Here is a 26,700-nt window from a genome sequence, read left to right on the forward strand (position 1 = left end):
TGAGGCCAGGAGTTTGAGACCAGCATGGCCAACATGACGAAACCCTGTCTCTACTAAAAATACAAAAATTAGCTGGGCATGATGGTGCATACCTGTAATCCCAGCTACTACTTGGGAGGCTGAAGCACAAGAATTGCTTGAACCCAGGAGGTAGAGGTTGCAGTGAGCCAAGATCACACCAGTGCACTCCAGCATGGACAACAGAATGAGACTCTATCTAAAAAAAAAAAAAAAATACAAAACACAATTTGAAATAGGATTTGAATAGACAGTTCTCCAAAACAGATATACAAATGCACAATATGCATAAGAAAAAATGCTTAACATCATTACTCGTTAGGAAAATACAAACCAAAATCACAATGAGATACCACTTCACATCTACTAGGATGGCTGTAATAAAAAAGACAATACCAAGTGTGCTGAGGATATGGAGAAATTGGAACCCTAATACATTACTAGTATGAATGTAAAATGGTAGAGGTGCTTTGAAAAACAGTTTGATTTTTCCTCAAAATATTAAACATGGTGGTACCAGATGTTCCAGCAGCTCCACTCCTAGGTATATGCCCAAGAGAATTGAAAACATGCCCACACAAAAATTTATACACAAATGTTCATAAGCAGCAGCATTCATAATAGCCAAAAAGTAGAAACAACCCGAGTCTATCAACTGATATGTGGATCAACAAAATGTGCAATAGCCATCCAGCATAATATTATTCAGCCATAAAGCGGAATGAAATTTTGATACACGCTACAATGTGAACCTTGAAAACTTTATGCTAAGTGAGAGTAGCCAGACACAAAAGGCCACATATTGTATGATTCTATTTATATGAAATATCAGAATAGGTACATTTATAAAGACAGAAAGTAGGCAGGCATGATGACTCATGCCTATAATCCCAACACTTCGGGAGGCTGAGGCAGGAGGATTGCTTGAGGCCAGGAATTCAAGACAGCCTGGGCAACATAGCGAAACCCTATCTCTACAAAAAAAAAAAAACTAAAAATTAGCCAGGCGTGGTCCTAGCTACTCAGGAGGCTGAGGCAGAGAGATCACTTGAGACAAGCAGTTTGAGGCATCAGTGAGCTATGATTATGCCACTGCACTCCAGCCTGGGTAACGGAGCAGGACCCTGTCTCTTAAAAAAAAAAAAAAAAGTAGATTAGTGGTTGCCCAGGCCTAGGAGGACTAGTAGGAAGGGAGAATGGGGATTGTTTGCTAAAGGATATTGTGTTTCTTTTTGGGGTGTTGAAAATGTTCTAAAATTGGCTAGGGTGTTGGTTGCACAACCTTGTAAATATGTTAAAAACCACTGAGTTGTATGTAGTAAAGGGGTGAACTTTATGGTATATCAATTATATCTTTCAAAAAAAGCAACTTAGTATGCTTTTTGGCGTGAGTTGGGGTTGAGGAATGTGAAAAGATAGTGCTGACTGAGTTGGAGGATTTGGGTGAGTTTGGTCGAAAAACTTTGACAGAGATAATATGGCAGTTGGGAAATATCCTAAGAACATACAAAGTGATTACTAAGAGCATAGAGGGCCCAGTTGTGATTGGATACCATACATTTGTAGTAATACTCTTTATTTTGTCATTTTTTTTCTCCACCATCTTGAGCCAAAACTCAAGAGTTGATCTACTTCTAGTGTACAGAAAGATGTAGTGCAAGAGAATTGAGTGTTGGCAAAAGACCATTTGCAATGTAGCCCTCGAATCTAAGCTGGACAGAGAAGGGAAAATCAAGGGCCAATGAATAGAGGTTTGTATGGTTCAAGGTGAGTTGTAATAAGAGAATTAAGAGAGCTGAAATGACAGGAGATGGTGGTAAGAGATTTTTGGGTATGAGGTTGATATAACCAAGGAACCTGATGTTTTAAAGGAACCGAGGGTTTTGCATAAAGGCTGTAGTATGGAAAATGAGATGGGCAGAATTCCACCTCTCAATTATGAGGTGTATGGTTGGAGAAGGAGTGGTGGGGAAGGAATATGCTGCATCTCTATGAAAAGACTTAGGGAAGTGGGGTTAGCATGTGTAAAGTAAGAAAAGGGCACTTGAAAAGAGCCAACCCCAGAAACCAGAAGTACAAATATGCTTCCAGCACTGTCCAACACATTTGGAATAACATAGTCACATTGGTGTGATCATCCCTATTATTGGGAAAGATTACTAGAGCAATCTTAGTTGAGGAACATTTCTTAAGTTCCACCTAATTTCCTTTGTTCTGGCCATATATTGACCATAGCAATGTTCTGATTATGATCTGGCCTACTAGATGACTACAGAGAGAAAATGTGTTCACTAGTCATTAAGTATCTAGTACGCTTAATATAATTCTCACAGTCTTTATCATCATCATTAAAATATTTTAAATTGGCACTCTTTTATATATCGGTTTTTTTTCAGTGAGTGGTTAGTGTTAGAGGGAATTTTGGGATTTCCAAAGCTCAGGTCCAGACCCTGGTTCAAAGTGTTCTAAGTGGCAAAGTGACACCATTTTTGTGAGGCTTCCTGGTAGAAGCCTTCACTGGATAAGTCCCCTGTACTAGGAAACATCTGCATGATAGACCTGTTTATATAAAGTGCAGTGAAGAGCCAAACTTGTGTATTGCTTTGCCTTTGAACAAATTTCTCTTCTTTCCCCATTTAGAGCAGCATTCATTACATTTCTGAAGTGCTTTGTATAAAATTTCAAAGTTCAGTGTGACCTCTGTACTGGGACATCATCAGGCACAGATGCTACATGTGAAGGGCTTTTGGCAATCAGTGGCTTGGTAGCCATGATTCCTTTTGAATCACTCCCTCATGGACCATATGAAATACATTCTCCCAGGATCCCAGACATATTCTTGGGAATCATTGTATTTTCCGACTTACTGAACTAGTTTAGAGGCCTTTGGGTTTCACTGCACTTTTCTTCATTTCCTTCTTTTGTTGATCTTGGCCCCTTAACCTTCCACCCACTTTATTACTCATTTCTTAGGGACCTGACTACTCAGTAACACTGAGAAAATATATCTGAAACCATATGGGTTTGAATACAACAAACTTAAGAGAGGGGAAATAAAAAAGGAAAAAATGTGTGTTCTCTGAACTTCCTTTGTTTATATGATCTGTTTATATGTTGTTAAGGTTATGTTATCCAGCTGCCTCCCCATGTTTCAGAAATGACTAAAGATATCTGGAAAACACTCTAACAGGGTCATGTTGGCATAGTGAATGAAAAGACACTTCATTTGTCCCTCACCAGATAATATGTCTTCTTTTGAGGCATGGGAGCAATGCCAGGAGCTTTAAATGCCGAATCTCAAGGTTCTTGAAAGTCCATTGATTTCTAGGGATACTTTTAGAAAGAAGCCAGTCAATGCCAGGCACAGTGGCTCACACCTGTAATCCTAACACTTTGGGAGGCCGAAGTGGGTAGATCACTTGAGGCTAGGAGTTCAAGACCAACCTGGCCAACATGGTGATAACTCGTCTGTACTAAAAATACAAAAATTAGCTGGTGTGGTGGCACGTACCTGTAATCCCAGCAACTTGGGAGGATGAAGCACAAGAATCACCTGAACCTGGGAGGCGTGGGCAACAGTGAGACTGTCAAAAAAAAAAAGCCAGTCAAGTGAGTTCCTTAAGGTATATACCTGGCCATTTGAATGTTTTCTCACTATGGTTAGTCTGCATGGTATCTAACAGATATTACCGTTTTCTTTTGGTAAAATGAACATCGACATTGGTGTGAGGTGATGTTAGCAGCCCAGGCTTTAATCTGGCCTTTGTATTGTATAATGTGAATTAAAATTTAAGTACACTTGAGTCAGGGTTATTCAGTAAAACATGTAGAATGGAATTTTGTGGTATTTATTAGAGCTATTCCACTTGCAAACACCTTATCTTGAAGGAACTGAAAAGAGGTAGCAAGCGTTCCTGCGGTAGAATAAAGTGCTTACGCTGGTTGAGTGAGAAGTTCCTCTCTACCTTGTATGCTGTACCCACTGTAATGGGTAATATTTGTACAGAGATGTGTTTTTCCCATCAAGCTGTTTATGGAATTTGGCCTACTAAATAATAAACTTAGAAGTGAGAATAAGTAAGAAGAAGGAATAAAACATCAATGTTATCTTTTGGAAATAAATCACTCCATTGAACATGGAGAATCTGGTCCTCATGTCATCGGCATTTTCTTCATATTTCCGCCTCAGTGGAGTGTTCCTGGCTCTGCTTTGCTGCTGTGCTTTCCTTTTAATTGCTGTTTCAGTAGGTCTCCTTAGCAGCAGCAGCACCTGAAATAACTCCTGAGGAAGCTCCTAAGTGAATTCTCATAATTTGCTTCTCAATTCTCCCAGTTGATTGAAGCACTCTTTTTCTTCAGTGCTTTGCAGTTCTATGTAAGTGGCTGATGTTTGGGGTCACTGCTGAATGTTTTGTTTGAATATCCCTTTCATGATGAAGGGAAGACTGCTGCTTTTAACTACATGGGGTGACGCCCTTTGTGGTAAGCCTTGAAAGGCAAAAATCGTTTTTCATAGTGATATGCCAAATGAAATTATTCTCTTTGTCACTTTGTCCTTTTATCCTTTCAGTCTGATAACCTCAGTTCTTGTGATTTGTTTGTTTTCTTCAATTAAGCTTAGTTGTTTCCTGTACCCAGGTGCATGCTATTTCTGCTCTTGGTTATGATGGTGTGTGGAGCATATTTCTGACCTGGAAGTCTGGTTTCTTTGACTCAGAGCCACATCAGCATGCCTTCCATCCTCTACTTCCTTTGCATTATTTCCTTTTGGAGGGCTCAGTTTGCCACCATTTAATCTATAGATGATTCATCTGGGACTGAGAACTGGTAACGCTGTAAGAACAATACCTTTCTTTATATAATACTCAGTGCACTTACTACCTTAGACTTTCTCTGTTTATGAAGCACTTTCATTTTAATCTCTCACAATAACCCTTTGGGTTAAGTCAGCAATTTTGTCTTAGTCTAAGATGGTGAAATTGTAGCTCAAAGAGCTTAAATAGCTTGCTCAGAGTGGCAATGCTTCTGAGTTACCCTGCTTAACAATTTCTACAGGAAATGAATACTTTTGAAGATACTCTGGATAAATAAAAAGGAATTTTCCAAACCACATCCCATTTGTTAAAACCTAACTTGTTTTCAGTCTGGTCAGTTGATAAGACCAAGGTTAAAAGGCCCATTTACCATAGAATTTAAATTCATGTGTCCAAGTCAAGAAAATAAATATTTAGGTCAGTTTTTATTCTGTTGCTTATGTGATAAAGTTCAAGAAGCCTGGCTCTTAAATTAGTGGAACTTGAAATGGAAGTAATTAAGCCATTAATTTTTTTTTATTCTCTTTTCCTTTCAGAGAGATGGAAAACCTGATGACTAGCTCCACCCTACCGCCCCTTTTTGCAGATGAAGATGGTTCCAAGGAGAGTAATGATCTGGCTACCACTGGGTAAGCAGCTGTTTTAGGACACTGGACTTCTCCATAGGCCTCAAAACAAAGCTTCTAACAAAGGAAGAGGTCCTAAAGAGGCAGTTTTATATCATAAGAATAGAGGATGCATTTGTTTCACTTTGCAAAGAGAGTGACAGCCATCATAAACCACTTTGTAATCTGCATTCAATTATCTTTTGCAGTGCTCTGGTTTTTGTGAACTGGTACAATATGTGGAATCTAGCAAACACTGGTGACTCCAGTTAAGAAAATTATGTAGTCACCATTAAGGAAATACCTGCCACAGAGCTAGCTCTAAAAAACAAATGCATTTTCTGTTCAAATTACCACAGATATTAAAATAGTTTTTTCCCAAAGATCAGATTTTTTAATGTGGTTCTTTATTCGAGATGCTTAGTAACTTTAGCTGACTTCTGTTCCTTTCCCCATCCCACCCCCTTCTCCTTTCTGTGGGATCTTTTGACAAATATTTAAAGAGATATACAAAAGGGTTAATAACAGTAGTCCATCTCTTCCCTTGAAAATCTCTGTTCCACTTGAATTTTTATATTTTCTAGATGTTTAGAAGTTATTTGTCAAAGAGAAAATGTGTTCACTAATAGACTGAAGTGCTAGCTAATTCCTAAGATGAATTATTTTAATATTCTTTAGAGCTCTTTAAAAAATAGGCTATATTTTGTAATTCTGTTTCCTTCCCTCACGTTTATGTCTCACCTCGTTAATATCCGCCTTTGACCTCACTACTCAGATGAAAGTGTTCTCCAAGACTTTTCTAAAGGCTGCTTAGTTACTGTATTCATTCAATAAAAACTTTCTGAGTATCTACTATGTGCCATTGTTCCAGGCATTAGATAGAAAGCATTGATCAAAACAGATAAAAATCATAGGCCCTTTAAAGTTCAAATTCTACTTGTTGAGTCAGACAATAAACAGGATAAATAAGTAAAACACATACTATGTTGATAAGAACTATAGTTTTAAAAAAGAAAAAAGTGGAGAAAAGGGATAGGAAGGGTTTGGGGATGCAGTTTTAGACAGCATGGGCCAGAAAGTGTTTAATGAGAAAGTGACTTGAATAAAGACCTGAAGGAAGTAAGGCAACTGGCATGCAGTTTTCTGGGGAAGATTATCCTAGGCAGAGGGAGCAGTAGGTGCAAAAGCCCTGAGGCAGGAGAGTTTCCATCTTGTCGAAATAGCCAGGAGGCCAGTGTGACTAGAGCAGCACATAGCAGCAGGAGAGGCAGCAGAGGACTACATCAGTCCTCCTCAAACATATGAATTGCCAAGAGAGCTGATGAAAATGCAGATTCTGATTTAGAAAATCTTAGGACCAGAGATTCTACATTTCTAACAAGCTCCCAGAGAATGCCAGTTCTGCTGGTATGAGGCCCATACATTGGGTAAGAAGAGACTAGATCATAGCTATCAAAATATTTAGAGATCAAAATAAACCCTTTAACTTTTACTCTGAAGTGGGATAACATTGGAGGGTTTCACGCAGAATTATATGATCTGACTTACAGTTTTATAAGATCCCTCTGACTGTTGTATTGAGAATAGAGTGAAGGGAGCAGGGGCTGGAACAAGGAGACCAGTTAGGGAGGCTCTTAAAATAATTCGGGAGACAGATGATAGCCTGAAGAACCATCATCTGGTGACTTTCACAAGAGTGTTTTTGGTGGAATAGTGGGGGCAAAAACCTCATTGGAGTGTGTTTCAAAGATAATGGGAATGAGGGGTAGTGAGAAGTATAGAATTCTAGATAATATTTTGATGGTATACCAAACAGAATTTGCCTGAAAGAAAGGATGAACAATGTAAGAAGGGAGAAAAAAAGCAGTCAAAGGCAACTCAAAAGCTGTGGCCAAAGCAACTGGAGGGTTGGAGTTGCCATTAGCTTAGATGGGGAAAACCGAAGAAGTGTGGGAGGGAATTGTAGGAGCTCAGTTTTGGAAATTTTACATTAAAGATGTTTATTAGATATCTAAGTGGAGATGTCAAATAGGCACTTTGATATCAGGTTCTGCTATTAGAGAAAGTTGGGATTTATCAGCATATAACATTCAAAGCCATGAGACTGAATGAGATCACCAAAGAAATGAGCACTCTGTAGATGGAAGAAAGAGGAGCTCTAAAGCCTGACCTCTGGGATACACCATCATTTAAAAGTCAGACAGAGGCCGGGTGCAGTGGCTCACAACCTGTAATCCCAGCACTTTGATAGACTGAGGTGGGTGGATCACTTGAGGTCAGGAGTTCGAGACCAGCCTGGCCAACATGGCAAAACCCTGTCTCTACTAAAAATACAAAAATCAGCCAGGTGTGGTGGCACGTGCCTGTAATCTCAACTACTCCGGAGGTTGAGGCAGGAAAATCGCTTGAACCCAGGTGGTGGAAGTTGCAGTGAGCTGTGATCTTGCCACTGCACTCCAGCCTGGGTGACAGAGCAAGCTCCGTCTCAAAAAAAGAAAAAGAAAAAAAAAGTCAGAAAGAATAGGAAGAATCAACAGAGTCTAAAGTGAGTTGCTAGAAAGGTCGCAGAAAAGCCAGAAGAGTGAAGGGTCCTAGAACCCAAGTGAAAAAAAGAAAGTATTTCAAGGGAGGGGAAAAGATCAACTGTGTCAGATGCTTCTGGTACATCAGGTAAGATGGGGGCTGAGAAATGACACTGGATTTAGCATGGGTGTCATTGGTGGCTTTGACAAGAGTTATAAGCACATATCTCCTTTGAAGTGGGCTTAAGGGAGAAGTCAATAAGTATAAACAAGTTATTTCCAGGGGTTGTGCTATAAAGGAAAGGAGAAAAATTGGGACCTTAACTGGAAGTGGGATGGAGTTTTTTTCTTTTCATTTTGTTTTGTGTTAAGAGAATTAATATCATACGTATATGCTGATTAGACTGATCCTGTAGAGAGAAAAGAATTGGTATTGCCAGAAAGGACAGAATAGCTGAAAATCTGCCCCTGAGTAGGCAAGAGGGTATGAGATCAAGGGTGCAAATAGAAGGGTTGTTGGCTTTAGCTAGGAACATGGATAATTTATTCATGGTAACAAAAGATCCCCCTTTTCTCCAGTCTTCATCCAACTTGTCATCAAGAAGGCATGTGATGCCTTTGGCCATTCCTGTCCACTTAAGTCAGGGATTCATGGGATTGTGAATTCCCATGTGAATTCCCAAGTGATTCCTGTCCACTTGAGTCAGGGATTCATAGGATTGCTACTCTTTCCAGAACCTAGTTCTCATAGTTTACCAAAATAAGAATTTACCAGAATTAGTAACTTAAAAATTGATAGCACAGTTGAAATGAAAATGACAGTGAAAGAACAAGTTGCCTAACACATCTAAAATGATTGAAATATTTGGAAAACAGCACAGCAGAGATCAAACTGGATCTCAATGGTACCTCTTTTCAGAGAAAATGATTGGCATTGATTTCATAGCTTCCTTTACTTACTCTTTTTTAAAGGACCTCAACAATGTAGGAACCTCCTGCTAAAATCATCTATTATGTTTCCTAGAAAGGGTCAGAAAAGTTTAATTTCTTTCAGTCCCAGGACAGTCTGCTTCCTGTTTTCATCCATTTCTCGGTCCACCGTAATCTGGAATTTATTCTCATAATTCCACTAAAACTATACTTAACTAAAATTGCCAGTGACCTTCAGGTCTTCAAATTTAGCAGACACTTTTTGGCCTATCTTATTTAATATCTGCAACTTTTTACTTGATTGGCCACTACCCTTCTCAAAAGTCTTCCTGCCTTGGCCTCTGCAATTGTCTTCTCCCCAGTTATCTTAGTGCCCTTCTCAGTCTCCTTTCCTAGTTTTTCTACCTTGCTCATACCATGTTATTGCTTCAGCGGAGTTCTATCCTGACTTTTCCTTCTTCTCACTGTCTTTCTGGAGAATATCTAGCACTGCCCATTATTTCCATGGGCTAACGCCTCTCGAGTCTATCTTTGTGCCCTTTTGTTCCACTTCTGTTCTCCTGGGGCATGTTTCCAGTTGTCTGTGGTACATTTCTACTTAATTATGCTACGGGTGTTTCAAATTTATCATTTTCTTGTCTGTCTGTCCACACACACACATGCACACACACACACTGTTCTTACTTTGATTAATATTAAGTATATAACCATCAATTGGAAGCCTCAGAATTATCTTTGACTCTTCTTTTCTTTCACTATTAAAGTCAATCAGTCATTAAGTTCTCTCCATTCTACCTCTTTTCTTTTTCTTTTTCTTTTTTTTTTTTGAGACTGAGTCTTACTCTGTCACCCAGGTTGGAGTGCAGTGGCACGATCTTGGTTCACTGCAACCTCCCCTTCCCAGGTTCAAGCGGTTCTCCTGCCTCAGCCTCCTGAGTAGCTAGGATTATAGGCACTGCCATCATGCCCAGCTAATTTTTTTTATTTTTAGTAGAGACGGGGTTTCACCATGTTGGCCAGGCTGGTTTTGAACTCCTGACCTCAAGTGATCCACCTGCCTTGGCCTCCCAAAGTGCTGGGATTACAGGCATGAGACACCACACCTAGCCATTCTGCCTCTCACGTATCTCTTAGCTGTCCTTCTGCTCAGAATCCTGCCTGCCTTTGTCTCTCACTTAATCTATTACAGTAACCTCTTGATAGTCTCCCTTTCTCCTTTTATACCAAGTTCTTTCTATCTGGAATGGTGTTGTTTACCTTGATGAATACCTACTCATCTTTTAGGACCTCCTCTATAAATTGTTTCTTAACATCCCTCCATACATATAAAATTCATCATACCCTCTACACTACCTCTATGGTACTTTTAACAAGCCTTTATTTTAGTACTTATGTTGCATTGTAATTATTCCCTATAACACTATGGGTTGTGCATTCTTTCAGAATAATGACTGAATATTACTCTATTATCCATCTTTCTACCACTCTTGCCTTCCCAACTCCTCCCTCGATCAAAACCAAAAACAGAAATACTCACTAGCACATGGTGTTACCTTTCCTTCTATTCCTTTGTCCACATGTAATAAATCCATCTAAGACCCTACCATCATCTGTACCTTCTTGTGTTCACTCTTCAGAAGGGTGAGATCTAGTTTGCTAACTCATCTGGAACAGTATAGTGGGAGCAGGAAATAAGTACATCTGTCTGATTTATTAACATGTATACCTGAACTTACGGAACTTGATAGTATTGTTCTTAGATGATCTGATTGTCACTAAACGCTATAATCCAAGAAGAAATAGCCAATGAAATGTACCGTTAAGAGATTTTTCTTACACCCTTTAAGAACTCTTTTGTGATAGTTGGCAAACTGCCTCTACAACTCCCGTTGCTATTCACTTTTTTCATTAATAGTGTTTTCCCTTTACATTGGAGATACATGAAAGGTAGCATGTAAAAGTCAGATTCTACTGCATATTCAGAGCTAAAACATGAAGTCCGTGTTGAGAGGAGATCATCTTTTTGGAAGAAGATTATAGTTGTTTTTGGTAGGAGATGTCTTCATGGAACTGACGTGGTTTAATCAAGCACTGAAACCAGTTTTTTTTAAATGCCCTGTAACTTCCGTAAATACGTTGTTTACATTTATACAGATTATTGGGGGAATTAATTCAAGGACTGGCATGTGCTTTTGCTGGCAGGGAAATTTATCTAGAACCCTAGCAAATAGGTGGAGTTTTTGTGTTGTTGATACTTCTGCCTATTATTCAGGTTAAATCACCCAGAGGTTCCATACAGTAGTGGCACCACATCATCCACCAACAATCCAGAATTTGTGGAGGATCTCTCCCAAGGTCAGTTGCTTCAGAGTGAGTCTTCAAATGCAGCAGAAGGCAATGAACAGAGGCATGAAGATGAGGTAAGCTGAAGTATCTCCTTCTGTTCCTATCCTCTGAAACTTCTGAAGAAGCAGTCACAAGGAAGGTATGTTGATCAAGGTGTTCATCATATGACCTTCTTATATTCTTAGGCTGATACCTGCAAAATTTTCTGTTTTCTATTTCTTGTTTTATATGGAACCATATTAATAATTTTAATGACGTAGACAGGTAGACTCTTTTTTCCCTGTTCCCTAAGAAATGTATACTTACCTCATATTAGATGTTGAACAAATACTTATTGAATGAGTGAATGATTTAATCATTAATAAATAATTAATGAGAAGTATACATGCCCTTGCTCAAGGCTCTGCTCAGCAAGCCCTGCTGCATGGAGCCCTATGTGCCCAAAGGATTCATACTGCTTACCAAATCCTTCACCCTCCCATAGCGGGTAACTTTCCCTAACTCACACAAAGGCGTATGAGCCTGGGCAGTCATGCCCTTGTTAGACTTTCAGTGTTTCTTACAAATAACTGATTACATTGTCAGTGTTTTAAGGCACTCTTTTTGTTTTAGCCAATAAAGAGTGCCACCATTGATTTTTGTCTTTTTTCTTATTTTAAAAAAGCTGGCCAGGCATGGTAGCTCATGCCTGTAATCCCAGCACTTTGGGAGGCCAAGGCAGGTGGATTACCTGAGGTCAGGAGTTCAAGACCAGCCTGGCCAATATGGTGAAACCCCGTCTCTGCTAAAAAATACAAAAAATTCTCCAGGTGCAGTGGTGCATGCCTGTAATTCCAGCTGCTCAGGAGGCTGAAGCAGGAGAATCTCTTGAACCCGGAGGCAGAGGTTGCATTGAGCCAAGATAGCGCCACTGAACTCCAGCCTGGGCTACAGAGCGAGACTTCATCTCAAAAAAAAAAAAAAAGAAAAGAAAAGAAACAACTAATTTTTTTTATCTATCCTATTGGCATTTTTAAAGATTATAATGAATGCTTAAAGCTTCTTAAATACCTTAAAATTAAATTGTTTTGTTTTTTTTTTTTTTTTTTTTTTGAGGTGGAGTCTTATTCTGTTGCTCAGGCTGGAGTGCAGTGGCACAATTTCCAGCTCTCTGCAACCTCTGCCTCCCAGGTTCAAGCTATTCTGCCTCAGCTTCCCAAGTATCTGGGATTACAGGCGCATGCCATCATGCCTGGGCAATTTTGTATTTTCAGTGGAGATGGAGTTTCCCCATGTTGACCAGGCTGGTCTCGAAATTCTGACCTCAAGTGATCCGCCTGCCTTGGCCCTCCAAAGTGCTGGGATTACAGGTGTGAACCACCGTGCAAACCCACAGTAGCTTTAATGTAACTAGGTTTAATAAAAGAAAAACCTAATACCAAATACATAATTTGCTCAGTGGTGAATTATACCATTTTATATATATTTGGAGGAGTAGAGTACTACAATTAGTATTTAGATATTTTTGTCCTTGTTTATTTATATTTCTCTTGTCTGAAATAAGAATTCTTGTATCCATGAAATATTAACTGATAGGGCTGTGTGTATTTGTAAAATTATGAAGTAAAAATATTATGTACCTTACATCTTATTTAAAGGGCCAAGAAAAAAGGCGGTGGTGAAACATCAGTGGTACCTCAGTCCTTTTCATTTCTTTAGTTTTTTTCAGATTGAATCTGATTCAATCTTTTGATTTAACTGGTAACTCAACATATAAAGACCTCTGACTATAAAATGTACATCTAGGCCGGGTGCAGTGGCTCATGCCTATAATCCCAGCACTTTGGGAGGCTCAGGTCAGGAGTTCGAGACCAGCCTGATCAACATGGCAAAACCCCATCTCTACTGAAAATACAAAAATTAGCTGGGTGTGGTGGCGCATGCCTGTAATCCCAGCTACTTGGAAGACTAAGGCAGGAGAATCACTTGAACCTGGGAGGCGGAGGTTGCAGTGAGCCGAGATAGCGCCATTGCACTACAGCCTGGGCGAGAAGAGCAAAACTCTACCTCAAAAAAAAAATTAAAATAAAATATACATCTAAAGGAACAAATTGTCAAGCCAAAGACCTCGTCTTCATTTCATATATATTATACTTACTGAAATTTTTCTGAGACTTAGATATTAATTTAATATCTATCTGCTATGCTATGCTATCTGCTATCTGCTATGGGAAATAAGCTAGTCTTTGAAAGTTATCAATGAGCAACTCCCATTGTGAGTTATTTTTAATTTCTGCTACAACTTGTTTCTTCTTTTGCCTGGTGCACGTGACACCATCTTACTCTAATCTGACAACGTCTGCCTTCCTGCTACAATGCTGCATGTGCTGCTGTATTTCCCATTTGGATACTCTCCTGTCAGGAATCAGGACCTGACAGTTGTCTGTGGGACAGTCATATGCATATGAAGGTCAAAACTGAGTGATTATGGCACCTCTTATTCTCATACATTGAGATTAGCACAAAAATAGCCCTTTAGTGCAACATTTTGTAGTGTGATACATAAAAGAGGTTGCAAGTGAAGCATCTGGAGTTCCTTGAAAATTGCATTGCTGTCATTTGTATAATACCTACAACAGATATGGAGAGTTTTGAATATCCAGGGCCAAATTGCAACTCTTAATCCTGTTTAGTTTGTTGTTGTTTGTTTTTGTTGTTGTTGGGTTATTTTGGGAGATGGTTGTTGTTTGGTTTTTGGTTTTTTATTTTGTTTTGTTTTGTAGCAACGAAGTAAACGAGGAGGTTGGTCCAAAGGAAGAAAGAGGAAGAAACCTCTTCGAGACAGCAATGCACCCAAATCCCCCCTTACAGGATATGTTCGGTTCATGAATGAGCGTCGAGAACAACTTCGAGCAAAGAGACCAGAAGTCCCATTTCCAGAAATCACAAGGATGTTAGGCAATGAATGGAGTAAACTGCCTCCTGAGGAAAAACAGGTAATTGTTCCTATTCCTGACCCTTTGTTTGGTTTTGATTATATCTCAGAAATAACTTATATAAGAAAAGCAAAGAGGATGGACAGTTGATTCTGCAATTTTGTCACAGTGCCTAGGAGACCAGAATAGCAGGGTCCATCATAGCAATTTTCTCTAGCTTAGTGATTTTTAAACTATTTGCTAGAGGGGTGTGAGCAGTGAAGGAGTCTAGGACTCCCCTCAACCAAAGCAGCACCACTTTTTATAGGCTGAGTTCACATAAGATTGTTTTAAGTGGTTCAGTATTAAGAAATCTGTCAATAAAATGTATTCCACTGAGTTAAATGAAAAGTCGTGAATTAAATGACAAAAAGTCACTTGACACAATTCTGCAGTTCACATAAGATTTTTAAGAAAAAATGTTACTGCTTTAATATTTTTTTTAACTGGAGTTCTGGCAAATTAACCTACTATTGAAAATAAAGCAAGAACAACTTGAATTTTTTCTCCTCTAAGACGGAAACTAACCTGATGGGCAAACTGAAATGAATCTGTTCGTTAGAGAGATTTGAAAGGAATTAAGGACAAGATAGCCATGAGCTGGTTGAAGTACCACTAAAGCTGAGCAGTGGCCATGGTTGTGGGAGCTGCTTGGGGTTAAAAGTTCCCGGCATTCCCAGCATCTGAAAGATATCTGTATTTCTTTTACGTCTTAAACTCTTTTATGACTTACACTTTTTAAAAAGGATTCCAGACACACTAAAACCAAATGGAGAAATACTCTCCTGGGAATTAATTGAATTCAGAAATTTTCAAAGAGATCAGATTCAGTTGCAACTTTTGAAGCTCTGTGTTTGTGGTAGCAAGCTAGTAGAAAGCAGTGAATATCATCCATTGTTTTGGCGCTACTGTATAAAAGGATAGTGGGCTGTACATACTATGTTATTCTTTTTTATTTTTCTTTATTTTAAAATTAATATGTGCTCATTATTTAGATCCTTTTCAGAGAATACAGAAATGTATAAATAAAAATGTAAAAATAGCAGTGCTTATTTCTTGGGATAACCACTATTACGTAGGACAAAGGTTTTGTGTTTGTTTTTGTTTTTTTAACTTTTTTTGGAAATAATTTCAAATACACAAAAAGTTACAAACACAAAAATAATACAAAGAACATCCCAACACTCTTTACCCAGATTCACCTATTGTTAACACATTTTATTCCATTTCTCCATTTGCATATGCACTTATATGCTCAGTCTTTCTTATACTTTTGCATGCTCAGTCTTTCTCTCTCTCTCTCTCTCTCTGTGTCACACACACACACTTGCATATGTACACCCAGACGCACACAAAATTTTGTTTTAATCATGTGAGGATAAATTATATACATTGTAGCCCTTTACCCCCAGGATATTTCAGTGTGTATGTCAAAGTATATTTTCTTATATAACCATAGTGTAGTCATCAATTTGATAATTTTTCATTAACAGTGCTTTAATCTGTCATCCATATGTTGACTGAATGTCGTTTCTTTATAACATTTTTCCCTTCCAAAACAGGTTCCAGTCTAGGGTCAGGTTTTGTGTTTAGTAGTCAAGTTTGTTTAGCTTAAACTGGGGTATTTCCATAGTCTTTCTTTTTCTTTTATAACATTGATTTTTTTTAAAATACAGTTTTAAAAACTTCTGCTTCCCCCGCTGCTTTTACCTTTAACAGAACATTGCTCATTGTGTATTTTTCAGATGTTTCCTTGTGATTAGATTGAGGTTGCACATTCTTGGTGGGATTACTTGCATAGGTGGTGGTGTGTTCTCAATATGTCACATATGCAGGCACACAATGTCCTTTTGTTTCTCACTAGTAATGTTAATTTTGCTTACCTGGTACATTATTTAAATTATCCTTTGTCATTAATAAGTAATCTATGGGGAGACGATTTAAGAACATGCAAATAGCCTGTTTTACATCAACATTTTCCCCTAGATTTAGCATCCGTTGATTATTTTTGCCTGATTTAATCTTTATCATTATGGTTACAACGTGATGATTTTTCCAACTCCAGCACTCCCTTCACATTTACCAGGTAGCCTTCAGCATTCTAATCTAAGCAAGATCTCGGCTTACTGCAACCTTGACCTCCTGGGCTCAAGCACCCCTCCCACCTTAGCCTCCTGAGTAGCACACACCACCAAACCTGGCTAATTATTTTGTTTTGTAGAGATGGGATCTCACTTTGTTGCCTAGTCTGGACTCAAACATCTGGGCTCAAGCAGTCCTCCTCTTGCCTCGGCCTCCCAACATCCTGTGATTACAGATACGAGCCACCATGCCTGACCCCCTACCCCCATTTATTTATTTGTTTGTTTGTTTGTTTATTTTTTGAGATGGAATCTTGCTCTGTCACCCAAGCTGGAGTGCAGTGGCACAATCTCGGCTCATTGCAACCTCCACCTCCCAGGTTCAAGCGATTCTCTAGCCCCAGCTTCCCAAGTAGCTGGGACTACAGGCACGCGCCATCATGCCCAGCTAATTTTTTGTATTTTTAGTAGAGATGGGGCTTCAGTGTGTTGACCAGTGTGGTCTTGAACTCCTGACCTCCAGTGATCCACCCACCTCGGCCTCCCAAAGTGTTGGGATTACATGCGTGAGCCACCATGCTCAGCCTGTACCTCCATTTATTGTATTTGTATGGTAACAAATCATTAGTATTGTGTCTGTTATAAATCATACTAATAATAGTATGAAGTTTTTTCTACTAGTTTATAATTTATTACTATACTTAATTATTTTGGTGCTTAAATTGTACCAGATTTGGCCAGTTGAGTATCCCCTACATCTGGCTCTTACGTGGGACAAGGTGTTTAACATAATTTCTGAGTGTGTTTTCTGTTCATTTAGAAGCAGTATTTTTATACTTTCTTATACTTCATTTTGATGAATGAAAAGGGCAAAGCATTAAACAAAATAATCCTGGTAGATCAATGAACTTTGTTTAAATAATTAATAGCACAAAGCAATCAAAGCATGTAGATACAGATTCTCTCAGAGTAGTCCATTTTTAGGTCCATAGGATCAGGTCATTATTTTTATGTTCTTTGTGTCTCCCAGCTTCATTGCTCCAATCTCCTGGCTCTTAAAGGGCCAATTAATGTATGACATCATCCCCTCAAAATGGGCTGGAGACAGCAAAACAAAGTAATATTCTATTCCTTCCCCTGGGAAGACTAAGTGTGCCTATGTGGTATGCAGATCTCATGAGGATGACTCTAGTGGCCATATAGAGTTCTATCTATAGAGTTAGAAGAATAACTCTAATCATCTTCATGAATTTTTTATAAGAATGATCACAATAGAACTTGTCTTCATTAGGTTAGAAAAGGCAGTAAATATTCTAAAAACTCATAATGACCTATTTACTTTTATAATTGAGAGGTTATATTTTATTCTATTCATACAACTCTTGTTTTTCTGATTCTTTTTTAAGGCATATTCCCTATATTCTTTTCTTCCCATGTTCTAATTGTCCTGTTTTCTTCAAATAGGTAATTTAATTTTATTTAAATAGGATCTCATTTTCTTGAAAATAATTCTGTATTTCTTTCCTAGCGCTACCTTGATGAAGCAGACAGAGATAAGGAGCGTTACATGAAGGAACTGGAACAGTATCAGAAAACAGAGGCCTACAAGGTCTTCAGCAGGAAAACCCAGGACCGTCAGAAAGGCAAATCTCATAGGCAAGGTATCAAACCAGAACCAAATGTATTTGTAGTTTGTTGTGGGTGATGGAGTGTCATAAAGCCAACTGTTAAGAGTGGTAACTATAAAAGATGTGTTTCTGTTTTCTCTCCACTATCCAGTATTCACTTACAAGCATTATCTTGAAATTTTATTAAAATCACATTGCTCTCATTTAGAAATTTCAACTGGGTTTCCGTGTCTATTATCAATGATTTTGACATGTCCCCCAAGACCCCTGTTAGTTGCCTGCCCTTCTTTTCCTGATTCCCAGTTTAGGCATTTCTCTGCCTATAAGCAAGCCTATCTACAAAATTATATCAGTACCTTGCCTTTAACACTTCTAAGCCTTTCATGTGTCATTTTTGAAGCACTATCTACAACTAGCCTATTTTTCCATAGCCATTGCATCTTCTCTATACTTGGGCATCTAGCCTGCTAAAATTATAGATGTTGTACAAGTAGTCTTTGGTTTGTGTCTTCTGTCCACTCTTCCACCCTTTTCTCCCTAAAGTTAAGAACTGTGTCTGCTGTTTCTCTTATGCCTAATTATGAATTCTGTAGGTATGGGGTTCCCTTACTTTTGTTGGCTGACCGATTAATAAAGCCTTAAGGAAAATATCATATGTTATGAGAATCTACATGTACAAGCAGGTTTTATAGTTTGGCACAGTCGTATACTTGGGTTTTGTTATTGCTTTCTTTTTCAATGTAATGTTCTCTTATTCTTTTATATTTTTAGATGCAGCCCGGCAGGCCACTCATGATCATGAGGTAATTAGCCATCTGTCTACATATCATATATATATATTTATAATAATGTTGCTTTTTGAAATGCTATTGGATTTTTTTTTTTAATGAATGGCAAAGTATTTCCTATCTTATAATTCAGTTTAAATGACATACTTTAGCTTGGGGGTTCTTAGCATATGGCAGACACTTATGTTGTGTGTCTGTCATTGAACAACAGCCCCTAACCTCAATCCTTTCCTGTGATCTAAGAATTTTATTGGCTTTAAATGCCAAATATGGCTGGAATTTGGAAAGAAATATAGAAATGAGGGCTAGCTGAAAGCTATAACTTGACCATAGTTTATCATCACCAAATACTTAAATCTGACTCTCAGAAAAGTTGTTATTTAAAGAATCCAGCATTTGCTTAAAACGAACTGTTCAACTACCATATCGATAGAGCACAAGCAACAGTATCTCAGGTTTGTTTTTTGTTTTGTTTTGTTTTTTGTTTTTTCGAGATAGAGTCTCACTCTGTCACCTAGGCTGGAGTGCAGTGGCACAATCTCGGCTCACTGCAACCTCCGCCTCCCGGGTTCAATCGATTCTCCTGCCTCAGCCTCCCAAGTAGCTGGGACTACAGGCTCGTGCCATCATACCCGGCTAATTTTCTGTATTTTTAGTAGAGATGGGGTTTCATCGTATGAGCCAGGATGGTCTCGATCTCCTGACCTCGTGATCCACCCACCTTGGCCTCCCAAAGTGCTGAGATTACAGGCGTGAGCCACCACGCCCGGCCCAGTATCTCAGTTCTTACGCCTCCTTTCCTATTCCCTCACTTCACTAGCACATGTTTGTGTACTGGCTTCTTTCCTCCCACTTGGTTCAGCCCCATTGATAGGATTTAGGCCTGTGTTTCTGTGTGTGTGTGGGATTTAGGTGTGTGTGTTATTTCAAATTCTGTTTCCTCCTTCAAACTTTTCTTGTTTCCTCTAACTTCCTTTAACCCTCATGGCTCTCTATACTTCTGTTGTGTGCTTAGCTGTTCTGACCTAGGGGTTGTGAGGTAATTCAAGGGCTCACACTCTTTGGTTGTAATCTCTTTGTGGACATACACAATCTAGTTTCCATCTTTATATCCAACCCCATACCACCCATCATGATACCCTTGCCTTGAGAAGGCATTCCACAAATGATTATTTTATGGAATCTATTCAAAGTTGACCTGAAATAACTGGGAATTTGAACAAAAAGAATTTTCTGATGTACTCTTTTACATGTGTTTGGTTTTTTACTAAATCAAGGAAATGTTGGTTACCTTAAAACATAGAGAAAAGATTCAGATTCACAGGTCAAATAGACGTTATTACCATCTATGAATTATAAAGTGAGAAGCATAGTAAATATTTACATTTTATTCTTCAGATAAATCCTATATAAATGTAATTATATATGACATTCTATGCTCTAATTAGGATGGAATGTTATGTTGTTTTGCTGGAGAAACTTTGTATGTATTCTTTGTATTTTAAATCATAATAATATTGCAAACTTTTCATATTAGCAGACATTTGTATAATTACTTCTCTCTTTCTTTGCCTGTGTGCCCAGCTATCAATATCATGAAATTCCTGTGCTGCTTTTTTTCTCTATTTTATAGCTTCTCTATACTTAACAGTTACCAAAGAGAATTTGGACAGTAATCTGAAACATTAGATCTCACATTTTGTAGTCAGTCATCTGAATAGGTGTCAGTCATCTGACTCATTTCATCACTATGAATTTTGCTGGCCAAACTATATGTAGCATTTTTGTCTTCAGTAAACTTGATAGTTGCAGTCAGAAAAGACGTAGATTTAGTCTGTATCATAGAACCTGCTGCTGATTATTTGAGAAGTGAAGGTGTTTATTCAGATACATTAGTATGATATGAATTTCTGTGATTTGTGAAAAGAAGTGAGTCTCTGTATTTCCCCGTTACAGGATTAGACACATGTTAAACCAAACAAAAAAAAGGAGTGAGTAGATGGAGAGCCAGCAGTTGTTTCTTAAAAGGTTATACAGTAGGTTCTGTAAATCCATGTGTTGGTATGCCCACGGCAGGATAAAGCTCCTTTAGTAAGCATGTTAACCCAATTAATGTCCCTTACTTCATTTTTATTTTTCACTGAATAGTATGTTTGCTAAATTAGATAATTTTAGAACAATTGCAATATAAAAGAACTGATTTGAAAGTTTTAAAACTGTTTTTAAACACTGTTACCCAGTAATTTTCTTACATGTAATTTCTTAGTACAATAGAAGTTCAGAAAAATAGCACTATGGGTGAAAAGCAGCCGCAGAAGGAGCCCATGGAAAGGAGTAATTGAATCAGGACTTAAAAATGACCTAGGTTTTGTGGGCATCTCAGGATGGGTAAAATGGCTCGAGCAGAGGTATGAGTAAGTTTTAAATAAAAGAGCAAATATCTTGCAGTGTCTGAAAACCATAGATCCTAAATACATACTTATTTCCCTTTACTTATCCTATGAGGAGTAAAACACTGAGACTCAGTGATCCTCTCAACTGACCACCTCATTTTGCCAGTGAGGAAAGTGACTTGCCTAAGATAGTATATAGAATGGAAAGAATTTACCCAGAATCACTTACTGAATTAAATTGGAGGCAGAACTGTGACGGAAACCCAGGCCTTCTGTGTCATAGTCTAGCATTCTTGACAGCACAGTGCCATGCTACATAGCATAAATTACAGTGTTGAAAGTAAAAATGGGCCTCGTTACCGGAGATGTCAGCAAAATGTGTTGCCAGTTAAGTAAACTATTTGGTTTGTGTATAGTAAAGAAACCTATTGTATTCCTAAATGAAACTTGGATCCCTAAGTCATTGTTACCAAAGCAGGTACTGGAGAGGGCATATTAGAGCTAAAGAAATGCTGACCTGAAAGCCATTCTGCATAGCAGTGGGGCACTTAAGGCTGGTACACAATGTTAAGAGCATTTCCCAAAGTAAAAGGCTCTTGAGAGAAGCACATATCACACTCCTTGAAATTCTGGCCCTGAGCCTAGATCACAGCAAAATAGGTTCAGTTCAAAAGGGCCTCTTTTCTCTTAACCTCCACTCAATATATAGAATGGAAACCAAAGTGAAGAATATTCTTGCTCCTCTCAAATCGAAAGCCAGCCCACTAGACCCAAGAGTTAGCTAGTATTACTCTCAAGAAAGTGTCTATATCTCATGTAAAAACTAAGATAGAAACAATAATTTTGTTTCTCCTTTAATTTATGAGAAATGACAGAATGACACTCAGCCTGAACAAGTTAGACCCTTTCAGTGAAAGGGTAATCAGATCCTTATGATTTTAATCCCTCGAGCTATCCTTGGAGCAGCTTAAGTACACCCAAGCCCCCAGGAGGATCCTCTCCATGCCGTGAAATGTGCTCAGTAATGGAAGAGCGCTGATGGTTTTTATTACCACTCTTCCATTAAGTAGAATTTCTCTGTTACCTTTCAGAGACTGAACAGTTTCATTTAATTGCTTTAATGTTTCTTATTTTGTGCTCTGAGAATCTGTACCAAGGGGCAGTGTGTTAATGCACCTATGTGGTGCTGTCCTCTGCCCTTACATAATTAGCTTGATTTGGACTGCTCTGGCAAAGAAGAGAAAAGATTACCAGTCTGAGGAGAGTCAAGACCTTGGAAGAGAGGGATCTTGGTACCATGGTAATGGGAGCCAAGCGTCTCCACTTTACCCATCTAACTGGCAGATATTTAGACGTATAGCTAGGTAACTGATCTCATGTAACTGCAGTTAAGTTGGAGACTGAATAAGATAGGATGATAATGTCCTAAGTCTTTATGCTAAGTCATCTGTGGACTTATGTTTGTATCTGTTATGCCTTGTGCATGTTGGGATTGTGTGTCATAAGTTTTGTTTTCCTGCAGCAGCCCAGTAACAGTTAAAGCATATGGGAAGCCAGCAAATTTGAGAGAAAGCCACTGCGAAATATGGCCAAGATTCCTTCTGGAACCAGCCTTTCTTGTTCATACATTAGTTTCCATTGAAATCCCCTAGGAACTGGCTCGAGGTAGAGCTTTGCATGTTGAAACTTGGGACTTTCGATTGATAATTTTGTTGTTTATTTTCAAATTGTTCTGGAAAACTTTGCTTTCTTTTGTTAGGAAGAAAAATACAAGTAGAAATTAAGTGCTCTGAAATTACATAGCTTTTCAGTGTCTTTGTTGCTCAGCTGCCATTGGCAGGTGGTTCACACAGCCCAGCCCCCTTACTAGGCGGCCACCATTATGAAAACAGGAGCTCGGGTGTCAGATTTCCCTCTTAAGCTGTGAACTGCTTAGCTTTTCTACTGGGCACCAAGTCATTTTTGTGTTCAAAGATTTAAAAAACTAGTGGAGGCTGGGCATGGTGGCTCAAGCCTGTAATCCCAGCACTTTGGGAGGCCAAAGCAGGTGGATCACCTGAGGTCAGGAGTTCAAGACCAGCCTGGCCAACATGGCGAAACCCCGTCTCTACTAAAAAAAAATACAGAAAGTTAGCCAGGCATGGTGGTGGGCACCTGTAATCCCAGTGACTCGGGAGGCTAAGGCAGGAGAATTGCTTGAACCCGGGAGACAGAGGTTGCAGTGAGCTGAGATCGTGCCACTGTACTCCACCCTGGGCAACAGAGAGACTCCGTCTCAAAAAAAAAAAAAAAAAAAAAGCTAGTGGTGACAAGAGTAAGAAAGATACATTCTGTCTAGCTTTAAACAATTGTTTATAGGAATGAAATCTAGATGTTATGTTTGCATGTTTTTCATGTTATAAATGTCCTGGGATCTTAAGATTTCACTAGCAGTTTCTTCATTTCTCACTTCCTGCCATTTTACCACCTTTGTTATGGAAAATTTTGAACACTATGCCAAGACACTTAAAATTAATATTCACAATGCTTTCAACTTCAAATTCATTTTAGAAATGACAGCCAAAGCATCTTGAGTTATTGACTTTATTCTTAAAGATCACTGTGGAATATATTTTGCAATGATCTTGTGAGGCTTTTTTATTTTTAATGGCTTATTGGTGAATTAATTTTAGGCTTTGTTATTCTTTTGTATCTCACATAATCGTTTGCTTTCTAATTTTTAGAGCCTGGTTATTTCTGATTTCTCGGTCTCATATGTTTGTTTGTTTATTTTTCCTGTGTCTAAAGAAAATCTAAAAGACCCCAAAGATAGGCTGCCTCTCATAAGTAAATAGAAGTACCAATGGAATATCATAATTATTGCTCATAGCGGTTACATTTCTGCTTAAAATTCTTACTGTCCACTCTGCAAATTTATATTGCATAATCTTATCTCAGGGAGCATTTTACATGCATAACCAACAAAAATGACTGAAAAAAAACACTCTTTCTCAATTCCCACTGCAATCACTTTCACAACTGTATACTGTTGACTATTCAAAACACAAGGCTAAGAAATGGCTTCAAATTCTCCATTAGGGAAATTTACGTAACTTTGTTTTAAGGTTTCTAATTTGCACAGTAGTTGTATACCTGAGAGAAGTGAATACTTTACCTGCTTAAGCTCTATGAAAGTTGGATTCCAATGAAAAGATGAATACATTTCCCTCACAGACTCACCTGGACTGATTCCTGCTCACCCTATTCTTTCTTTAAAGAAGACGTGATCATTGTCTTCAGGCACTATTATTTAATTTATCTTCTATTAAGAATTAACTGTTTTGTTCCTCTTGATTCACAGAAAGAAACAGAGGTAAAGGAACGGTCTGTTTTTGACATCCCTATATTTACAGAGGAATTCTTGAACCATAGCAAAGGTGATTACTGAAGTTTCTTTTTGTGTTTCTCAGATTTTTGACAGGGGACTTAGTTCTCAGAAGAAATTCATTGCTCAAAAGCAATGGTAGTGTTATCCCTCCTTAGGACTACTCAAAGACCAGTGAAGGAAAGCTAGGGCATTGTTGTCAAAGCTTCTTTGGTCTCTGGATGAAAGGAAATAAATGCAAATCACAAATTCACTTGTCTTCAGACTCTTAGCCTGGAACCCCTTGTACAAATAAAAACTTACATGGGAGTCCAAAATATAAAATAAGTAAGAGCAAATCTGATCCCATTGTGGTAAAGATGGGTACCTACAGCTGTGCTTGGCCAGTCTCCCAGGATCCCCCTGCAAAACCCCTCAGGATTCTCATTGTACAATTTAAAAAGCAAAAACTAACAAACAAAAAAATACTGGGAATTGAAACTGTTTGTTGCAATCTTATGTATGGAATGTGACTAGCTTTAAGAATTAAAATAGCTCTGGGGAGTCAGGCGTTTCATTGCTGAAATTGCTATCTGGAATGCCATAATGAGAATAGGGAGATGAGGTGGGGTAGCTAAATTAGAAGCAGCTAAGCAGAACTTCCTTGTAAGAGTCATTGGGACTCCTCAGAGACTCCTTCTAGTGCTGCATGTGTTCTGTGGGATGTATGTCCTCAGCTCGGGAAGCAGAGCTCCGCCAGCTTCGCAAATCCAACATGGAGTTTGAGGAGAGGAATGCAGCCCTGCAAAAGCATGTGGAGAGCATGCGCACAGCAGTGGAGAAGCTGGAGGTGGATGTGATCCAGGAGCGGAGCCGCAACACAGTCTTACAGCAGCACCTGGAGACCCTGCGGCAGGTGCTGACCAGCAGCTTTGCCAGCATGCCCTTGCCTGGTAAGTCCTCCTGCCTGAGAACTGTCAGTGACAGGGGTGTGTGTGTTGTGGGGAGCGGGGTGCTGTTTATGTTAGTACTGGTGTGGAGAGATTGAAATCTCCTCCAGAGGAAAATTAATTAAACTACATTTTTTCTCCTCTGGATATAATAGAATGTCAGTATTGGCTAAAATCATCCCATGTTTCAGGCTCTCTAGTCATTCAAATTTTTGTCCATTTATATTTTAATATCTATTTTCCCCTCTTTTAAGCTTAATTTGCTATTCAGAACACTGGAAACTGAGTAGTAAATCTTGAGAAGGCTTCTTCTTATGTATGTTTGTTTGCTTTTTAGTTGTTTTTGTTTTAATGGGAAGGAAGGGAGAATGAACACTGGTATTTCTTATATACTCTTTCATTTTGAGGATAGTCATAGCAGAAAGCTGAGAAAGTCTAACCTTCTGTTACGTGCAGCTACTCATATATACTATACAGCAATTATATAGCCCATCTGTTTATTTAGAGTATGTGGACTAATTTCATTTCTTTGAGATCTAAAAGTCTCTCCTCTAAAATTAAAAGCATGTCTGTGGAGCAGACCACATTAGAATCACTATTTCTTTGAAATTGTGTTTTATGGTAAAACTGAATAGGGAGGATTTTCTTACTTTCTTCTTATCTCATTTCAGGAAGTGGAGAGACACCTACAGTGGACACCATTGACTCATATATGAACAGACTGCACAGTATTATTTTAGCTAATCCCCAAGACAATGAAAACTTCATAGCTACAGTTCGAGAAGTTGTGAACAGACTTGATCGTTAGGAAATGGTGAGTGCTCACTGATAAATATTTATATGCCAGCACATCATCAAAAATAAGATGTCATCAGACTTTATCAATACTACTAAAACCCTGGGATTACATTGGATGAACAAGTTGGAGACTTGGTTAAGATTCCTGTTGCATGGTTGTTAAATGTAGTAAATAATATTAGAAAACAGAATCACTGTGTCCCAGCTACTTGGGAGGCTGAGGTGGGAGGATTGTTTGAGCCCAGCAGTTCAAGTCCAGAGAGATCCTGTCTCTAAAAATAAAAGAAAACAGACTCAAGACAGTTTTTTCTCATGCTTGCTTCAGAATGGTTTAATGGGAAGAGCATGGTTTTTGTGGCTTGACCTCATTTCTAGCTTTGTCACTTATTAGCTGTATTCTTGGGCATTAGTTTCCCAAAAGGTTTTGAAAAGTGAGTGGGAAACTTAGAAGAAATCATCACCAAAACAGCACTCAGAACAAAATAAATATAACTTAATTTTTAATCTTCCTTTTCTCTGGAAAATACTAA

The 26,700-nt window shown here is 38.5% G+C and overlaps 1 protein-coding gene across 3 annotated transcripts in view; it reads left to right on the forward strand.

Annotated features, from left to right (window-relative positions):
• Positions 1 to 26,700, forward strand: part of HMG20A (high mobility group 20A) — a 108,142-nt gene that overhangs the window by 35,707 nt on the left and 45,735 nt on the right. For 2 of the 3 annotated variants that reach the window (XM_054451889.2, XM_054451893.2), the window contains exons 2-9: positions 5,369 to 5,461; positions 11,162 to 11,309; positions 13,998 to 14,210; positions 17,799 to 17,931; positions 18,670 to 18,701; positions 24,420 to 24,495; positions 25,160 to 25,375; positions 26,044 to 26,186. In XM_054451889.2, coding sequence (XP_054307864.1) covers positions 5,373 to 5,461; positions 11,162 to 11,309; positions 13,998 to 14,210; positions 17,799 to 17,931; positions 18,670 to 18,701; positions 24,420 to 24,495; positions 25,160 to 25,375; positions 26,044 to 26,180 — 1,044 coding nt within the window. In that variant the 5' untranslated portion in view covers positions 5,369 to 5,372 and the 3' untranslated portion in view covers positions 26,181 to 26,186. Of the gene's footprint in view, positions 1 to 4,656; positions 4,854 to 5,368; positions 5,462 to 11,161; positions 11,310 to 13,997; positions 14,211 to 17,798; positions 17,932 to 18,669; positions 18,702 to 24,419; positions 24,496 to 25,159; positions 25,376 to 26,043; positions 26,187 to 26,700 lie in introns of all 3 variants that reach the window. The other variant, XM_063652413.1, reaches the window with a different exon arrangement.

The sequence above is a fragment of the Pongo pygmaeus genome, chromosome 16 (assembly GCF_028885625.2).
Source record: "Pongo pygmaeus isolate AG05252 chromosome 16, NHGRI_mPonPyg2-v2.0_pri, whole genome shotgun sequence".
Taxonomy (NCBI): domain Eukaryota; kingdom Metazoa; phylum Chordata; class Mammalia; order Primates; family Hominidae; genus Pongo; species Pongo pygmaeus.